This window comes from Perna viridis, chromosome 8, assembly GCF_037379345.1.
Source record: "Perna viridis isolate PV_CMFRI_1.1 ecotype Kerala chromosome 8, ASM3737934v1, whole genome shotgun sequence".
NCBI lineage: Eukaryota > Metazoa > Mollusca > Bivalvia > Mytilida > Mytilidae > Perna > Perna viridis.
Genome location: NC_142452.1, coordinates 25,875,120 through 25,883,401, shown reverse-complemented (window position 1 = coordinate 25,883,401; position 8,282 = coordinate 25,875,120). Strand labels below are relative to the sequence as shown.

Here is an 8,282-nt window from a genome sequence, read left to right as displayed (position 1 = left end):
ACCGTGACACAAGAGATCGCATGACAACACCGAATATCAATACACTGATTTCTTTGAAGTGATATGTTTGGTTGTTAATAGGTGGTCAGGAAGGTAGAGATTAAAGTTTACACCATAACTATTTTAACAATCCAACACTTTTGCTTGCATTACGTTATCTTTTTTTACTTGACAAACATCTAAATGCCACTTTAATACTGTAATAGAAATATTTCGCTCACCGTTATACCCATATTCCATGGTCTGAAATAATAGGTATAAATTTTAATTCATCATATCAGCTTTTCATATAGTAATGAAATTTAATGAAGATAGCTAATCATATCATTATCATATTTACCGTGAGGTTACGCAAAATCGACTTTGACTCGATATTTGTACAGAATGTTTACAACAAAAGGAATTATATGAAATGTGGACAAAGGTGAAAAGTCAAGAAGATTGATAATTTTTACAAACTTTGCTTTCTGTAACTACTTCTGGTTGAGATATGGCTAAGTGAAGATTTATGCATTCATAAGTAGGAACATTAATACATGTATCAGATATCAAAGTGTCACACCCAGTTTACTAGGACCTAATTTTAAAAAATCGAAATGATAAAAGACAGTACTCTACCAACACATTCATGGATTTGTTTTGTGGAATATGTTATAACAATATCCATGTTTGTTGAAAACAAAATATATACAAATATATGACGATGGGGATTTATACACTGTAACCAATTGCTTCAAATTGTATGAATGATATTGTACTTATACATAACAAACGGGGTAAAGTTCAATACTTGATCTCTAGTGGTTTGTCTACACGCGCTATGACAAACAATGTAACTGACATTTTATTCAGGAAAAATAACCTACATAATGCACCTCTTGACGTCAATGCCTGTTCACATAGTTACACATATTAAAAACCTAACTTAATTTCAAAACGTAATGTAATGGAAAAGAGTTAGTAGACTATGATTTGATGGAAATACTGTTTTGTAGTAGTAAACAAAAAAAATTGAACTACCTACAAACATACTAATAAACCTTAAATCTTCCGTTATCTTTGAAATATGTTTTTTTTTTAATTAATCAAGTTGTTTGCTTTGTCTTTTATCTTAAAAAGATCATTGTAAATTACGCAAAAGGTAAATCCAAAGTAAAATTTTCAAGAAATATGTTAACCTTAAACCTGACAGTTGTATTTATATATGATACAATCTTGCATGTCTTTTTTTTTATAATTTTTTTTTTTTTTTTTTTTTTTTTCAAAAGTCGGTACTCATCTATTTTTCACTGATTTAATATCTTATGAAAACAAAAAGCTTGATTATACTACAAGTGTTTGGTACATGATATTTTACTGTTAATCCAATTTAGTTTTACATCTGGTAAATCGATAACATTGAAACTGAATTTATACGATTCAGACTTATAACAAGAATATTTTATACAATATTCATCCTTCTATAGAAAGGCCCCTTCCGTAATTGTTAATGCATATGGTATACTTTTCCAATTCTGTTGAATTTGCAATATATTCAAATTCAAGGATTTATATTTATATCTGAATATGAACTTTTCACTTTTGTATATGTGAAAGTCCTTGTCAAAGAGAATCAACACATTGGGGTTCATCTCAAAACCTGTTCTCGGAAGTGATCGACACAATTCTACGTGCACCCAAATTCATTATATATTAAGACGAAAGGAAAGTATTTGTATATGTAATTAATGCAACAAATACATGCTAATAGACAAATACACAAAACGAAAAATTGCAGAAAATTACTTTCAGCAACAAGAAAATTGATACACAAATTCTAATAAAGGAGAGTATTATTATACTTTCATGGCAGCGACATATCTTAACAGAATTATCACTTTTGAACAAATTTGAAGAAATAATACTTGTTGTTTATCTTTACAAACAAATCTTTGCTCTCATTTGTCTCCCAATTGCTTATGATTTATTATGCGTCATTTATAATAGTATCACCAGGATATCACGTTGTTATATACAGACGAAACATTTCACATAGAAAACTTTGTGTTTATTATCCCTTTTTGTCTATTGATCAGGAAATTAAATCATATATATTTCATTCAATTGGTCGGAAACATACTATCTAAAATCTTTTTTTACAAGGAAACAAACATTGCATTTTATAATTTATCCGTGTCTGCTCTTTATTCCTTGGTACAATAAAGGTCAAAGGGTCAAAGTTTTTATTAGTGATGTGATTTCAGTTTTTTATCGGCACCTGGACATGCAGAATTGTTGCGGGCATTGTATACTATTTTCAATTTTATAATTCATAAATTGAACTGTATAGTCATACAATGCAGTGGAATATTCTTTTATTCATTCTTGCAAATGTTAAAGGTGTTAGAGGTTTGTTTTATTTTTGACATTTAAACATAGTGATGTTCAACAGGAATACATTATTATATATTAAAATAATAATTTGATTCGGTAAATATGCTACCTTTCCGTAACATTTTGAGGTGTCAAATTATATGTATACATTATATATATATATACATATATGGGTTGTATCATTAGCGCACACACATTATGTTTTAATAAGTTCTCCTCAATATAATAAGGCAATTTTTACAATTTACGTTGTGCGATATTTGAAAAAAAAAACGTTGGCATAACTATGTTTCGTTCGGTTGAGCATTTAAGAACAGAAAAGAATAGTATTACATGTATGAATTACTTAGATAAAACTATTATGTCTTTTGACATTTTGAATTTGTACATTCGGTGGAAAAAAATGATTCATTGTAGGCAGTAACATTGCACCCATTCTTGCAAATATTTATACAGCGTCGTTTATTTTTATATAACATCTTAATTATATACAAACACAGCGTTTAAATACTGATATATTGATACTTGTCATTTATTTCTCTTTACAGCTTACTGTGATACAAGTGTATGTTTAACATGGGAAATGTTTAATAATACACTCACACTTTCCTGCTATATTAGCAATCCATTTAGTATGGTCCTCTTTTCGGAGCCGAACGGACGATTTATAGGGGATTGCGTCCCATCTGTCCCATCACAATGTACGTCTTACGTTGACACGGGGTCTTTATTTCATGATTTCCTTACCGAGACGTTTATATTCAAGTTGAACAACATGACGAATAAGACAATTTCTGGTATTTGGAAGTGTCTTCACGGCAAAGGTGGTGATGTTGCTGTTGTACGAATTGGTATTTCTGAAGGACAAAGTGGTAAAGTTAATGTCAAAATTATTTATATAAGGTACATCTGTTCAGACATGGTCACAATATTGAAAGAGAATAACTGATTTAATTATTTTCTTTGTGTTTGAATAAAACAAATATATCTTTTTAAGATATGTTGTTTGGTAGAGGTACTTTAAGAATTCTTTCTTGGAGTATAATAGAAATTGTTTTCAAAACAAACTTACACATGTTTTCATTTTTACTTCTAAATTCATACACTGAAGGAAAAAAATTATTTTTAAATGTTTTGTTGGTCAAGTTGTATCACACGAAATAATCTACCAATGTCGATCAAAAATGACATATGTTATATGGCGCACGAGTTAGATGTAGAATCTAAATTTAAATATATATGTTAATGAACCTATAAACTGATCACACTTATGTTTCAAACTGTCTTTAATTTTGTTTGTTAAGAACAAGTTGCTAGCAGGCAAACTGTAGAAACTAATAGAAATAATTCAACACCATGCAGTTCATCCAGTCGATCAACACGCAAGTTACATAACGATGGTAAATTAATTATGAATTATGAAATAGGTGACAATAATCAAATAAACAAGAACCAACTACATTGCATGTTTTTACTAAGTGCATTATCAATCAGAGATCTATTGAGGATTTTGTTAATTTCTTAAACAATAAGTACAGTCTTTGAACCGATGCGCGCAACAATTTGACGGATTGATGACCGTTGACTGATTGATCGCTGACGGATCGATGACAGATGACCGGTGACCGACCTAATCACAGTTTTGTTATGTAAAATGGCGTAAGATCTGTTTGAAACAAAAGAAATGTAAAATAAAAGTATAAAGTGATGTTTAAATCTATTACATTATGTAAATATATGTAAAAAAAATGACAAAGAAACCAATAAAAGCCGTATAATACAGTGACCGCTCTGTGGTCACGTCATGCGATCACCGGTTTAATGGATTGGTTTGACCGATCGATGACTGACCGGAAATTGATCGATGACCGATGACCGATCGAAACTTTTGTTTCACGTAACGGTTCAAGTACTGTTCGGGTAGAATTCTAGATTTTTGTCCCTTTATATATGTTTAATTAAGTTAACTTCAAATTGAACTTTGCAATCTTTTGTAATTTGTAACTAGGAAAAAGTGGTAACCTTTTCAAATTGGGATTTATTAATCTAATCATTGGCATGACACGTGTTGAGCTTTTCTAATATAGTTAATATCTTTACAATTTTCCCGTATATAGGAAAGCATTATGATTTAAGTTCTTTTATGCGAGTCATTATTTCCGACCAGGTGACGCCAGAATGCCAGTCATGTATTTACTGGACTCTCTTTCTTATTTATTATTTGACGCTGACCTCTTTTGAATTGAATATTTTTGTACATTTGTTTTTGTCTGTATTTTTCCTGAATTAGATTAAGGGATCAAGGATTTTTAACATTGATTTTACCCAGCCGATTACGTCACGCATGTTAATGGGCAGGAAATTCTAACTTCCTCTAATGAAATGCTATTTTCATGATTTTATAAGTTAAAGGAATATATTATTATGTCAATTTCCTAAACTGGTATAATAATTTCCTGTGCATTCGCAGACAAACTCCGGATGTGTGTAAATTACAATCTTTTGTTGATGACCTATGATGTTTCATTAAAGCATATCGAAAATAGCAATATATATGATTTTATAACTACTGGGTCGATACCACGGCTAGTTGACCAAAGGTCTCGGGGATATTCACTAATCCAGTAGTCATACTTTTCTGACCCCGAATGATATCAGATTGTATTTATCATTTATGTATATATCACAATTTTTTAAATACATGTATCTAAAACACTGACGCTTTGTTCCTTGAAAGGCATATAATAGATCATCTCGGTGATGGACTTGGTTTCCCATTTCGATAGTTTTGTTTTTGATTACTTCTTGTATAAAATTACTTTTGAATATAGATCTTTTTAAATGTTTGATTCTAATGCTGCAAATAAGACACTTACCAAAATTTAAACTATATAATTGGTAATTTTTTATCATATTCAGTTCAATGTACAAGTAAATTTTGTCCTACATAAATATGAAATTCTTCATATGCAATATTAAATTCTTGTTCTGTTTATGTGTGTCGTTGATTTAACAGGTATGTCTTTTAGCGCTCCGTCAACATGGAAGTCAGATAATGATTCAAACACATGTTTTTGTAGGAACTGATAAAGTACATCCAACGTCAACTAAACCTACAACTATTCGGCACAACGACAGGGAAGATACAAGACTTGCTATAGGTATTACATGTATAATGTTTCAAAACCAATCATTTTAAATAAAATGCGTACTAAACATAAATTTGAAACAAGAAAGCGCAAGCGTATGTTAACCAAAATCCTTGTTTTCGTCGAACTTTTTAGACTAGACAATACAATTTTATATTAAGTTTGGTCCTAAGGGAAGGTCTTATGATATTTATAGTTTAGTTTCACTTGTCTTATTATTTCAAATGTTTGTGTTTCAAATTGACCATATTTTTTGTTTATTTTAGAAAGTATATTGAAAATGTATTTAATCCCAATGGGAATAGGAATCGTCGTTTTTATTATATCTACTTTCGTATGTACTGCCTGTATTATCCGAACTTGTAAGACATTTTCCAATTCTACCAAACCTGAAAACAATGCGAACCAGAACAATGCTATAAATAGTTTTCTTGCACCTGTGGTAGTTCCGGATCGCACAGACGATTTCGAGTATGCTTATGCCACTGTCAATGAAGATGAAATGATCAAAGACAATTACATTCAAAGACCAGGGAGTACTAGCGACAAAACCTCAACAAACTCGTCCTCTGATTTGAGCAACCAATATTTAGACGTTGTTAATGAGTCTCCAATATCAAACACTTATCTATCAACGCGCACACATCCAAAGGAAGACGATATTCACGCGTACACACCTGTGTCGCATCGTTTTAGTCAAGACGTTGTGTATGTGAATGAATTAATTTAGTAATTATTTACTGGAACTGAATAAGGCGTTACATTTATTCAGAGGATTTTCAAAGTTGCCGCTTCTTTGCAATATCTTACTGATATATTGTTAAGTGTGTAAATGTAAAGGAAAAAATATAGACAATCATCATAGGAAACTTGTTTATGATTCTCCTAACGGGATGCTGAAGTCAATCGGAAAAGATCTTTATGGCGCGATATTGAACGCTAAAGGTCGATTACATTGGCTTATTTTAATTCATTGTTAATTTTAACAACTTCTTGGCAGCAATTTACTCAGACTGGCTTTTGAATTTCTGCGTTGACTTTACTCATAAAAATTGCTAATTGTATTCAAAGTGCCGATGTATGACTTAACTATTACTTTTCATTTTTTAATCATACTACTAGTATTTGCAAATACTTAGATAAAGTCATAAATCTCCCGTGTTTAGGCATGTGCTTAAAAACAATTTTGCAGCATATCTTACAGGAATTTAAATCAAATTTAAAACTTAGCACCAGAGCGTGAATCGCTCCGTTGCTTTTGTATGACATCGTTGAGACTCTGAGTACATTATAGTTGCTTGAACTCTACCTAATTGTCGTGACGTGCAATGTGACGGATACTAATGGCGGAACAAAACATGGTGACACTCGTTTTTTTTTTCCAATGGGGCTAACAGTACCCGTCAGCTCTTCAATACATGGTTATCTAAATAATACATTGTAGCAAGTCTTTTAAAAGATTTTTTTTATATGCAGGTCCTCTATCCTCAGTTTCCGATACATACATGACGTTCTTACATTGGGTAAACAAATATTGGGTGTTTATTCATATCCCGTCTAGCTATCCCCCTCCCCAAAAAACAATAAACAAACAAACATGAGATCTTGAGATAATGGACAGTACAGTGACTCTGAGTTGTCCGTCTCAAATTTTGACATGCTAATAGATGTTTGTATTCACAGAAGACTCAAACATACCAATAAGACAAACCTAGGTATACAAGCTTCTGTTTTTGCTAAACAATTGTTTTTTTTTTATTGTATAAAACATTTTTACAAATAAGCAATAAGCTCATTAAACGCAGATTGACACCATATACGTGATTTGCAGACCGAAGTTCATTCTTAAAAGCATTAGTTAACAGTTACCTATTTCGTATACATTTTTGTTGTTCGTGGTTTGCATGTCCTCTTTGCATTCTTTTGTAATGAGAAACCAATCTTGTTGTTAGATCTGAATTTCTTTTTGTATGATATATAATGAATTGTCCTCATGTCATTGCTCAATATCCGTTCTTTGTCATATAAATGTTAAACGAAGTATTTACATCATTTTATTAAACAAAATGTGAACATTTAGGTATACATATATACCTGTAAACTTTATCCCCATTCTTCTAAGTATTTGCCAATCAGTATGAAAATCCATCACATATTATGCACTTCTTTCCTCTGTCTGTTTTTGTGTGTACCAGATCAATTTTGAGGTGTGATCAAATGTTGAGTGCTTTTTAATAAATTTTAAGAAAATAATTTTCCTTGGGTTTGTAAGTGAAAATTGACTATTCCTTACTAGATCTAGAGTCAACTGGTTATACCTAACATATTGTTTTATAAGATCAGAACCTTTTTAATATAATTATAAAATAAATAATTTATCTAACATATATTTTTTTTAATTTACTACCAGGTAAATTTCCGGAAAAGTAATACATACCAATTCCAGAAACGCATGCATTAGAATTCTAACACATAGGCTTCTGGAACAGGGTTATGTTGCTACAAGATTGAAGTCATCACTACAGAAATTTTATATATGGTCCTCATCATGAACTCGTGGATCTCTATGGTGTATCCATCTGCACCATGAAAACTTATTTGTTCAACGTGTCATAGTATTCCTTTCCTCTTTCGTCTACCAGGACTTGATTATTTTTGAGCAACTCGGTGGGTGTTTCTAGAAAAGCATATGACGCTTACCCTACCGGTGCACCTGGTTTATGCTCCCAGTTTTTAGTGGAATCCGAGTTACTCATTTGC

The 8,282-nt window shown here is 31.2% G+C and overlaps 1 protein-coding gene across 1 annotated transcript; it reads left to right on the top strand.

Moving 5' to 3' along the window:
- The first annotated feature begins 2,256 nt into the window (after positions 1–2,256).
- Positions 2,257–7,861, top strand: LOC148609993 (uncharacterized). Its single transcript, XM_088542139.1, has 5 exons — positions 2,257–2,388; positions 2,922–3,245; positions 3,678–3,773; positions 5,454–5,534; positions 5,789–7,861. The coding sequence occupies exons 1-5, from the start codon at positions 2,337–2,339 to the stop codon at positions 6,250–6,252; spliced, it is 1,017 nt and encodes a 338-aa protein (XP_088398265.1). The 5' UTR covers positions 2,257–2,336; the 3' UTR covers positions 6,253–7,861.
- The last annotated feature ends 421 nt before the right edge of the window (positions 7,862–8,282 follow it).

Excerpts from the sequence above, each read along its gene's own strand:
- LOC148609993 (XM_088542139.1), top strand. The coding sequence starts at position 2,337 with ATGCAGTGGAATATTCTTTTATTCATTCTTGCAAATGTTAAAGGTGTT. Across the intron at positions 3,246-3,677 it reads TATTTCTGAAGGACAAAGTG|AACAAGTTGCTAGCAGGCAA; the intron begins GTAAAGTTAATG and ends TTGTTTGTTAAG. Across the intron at positions 3,774-5,453 it reads ACGCAAGTTACATAACGATG|GAACTGATAAAGTACATCCA; the intron begins GTAAATTAATTA and ends ATGTTTTTGTAG.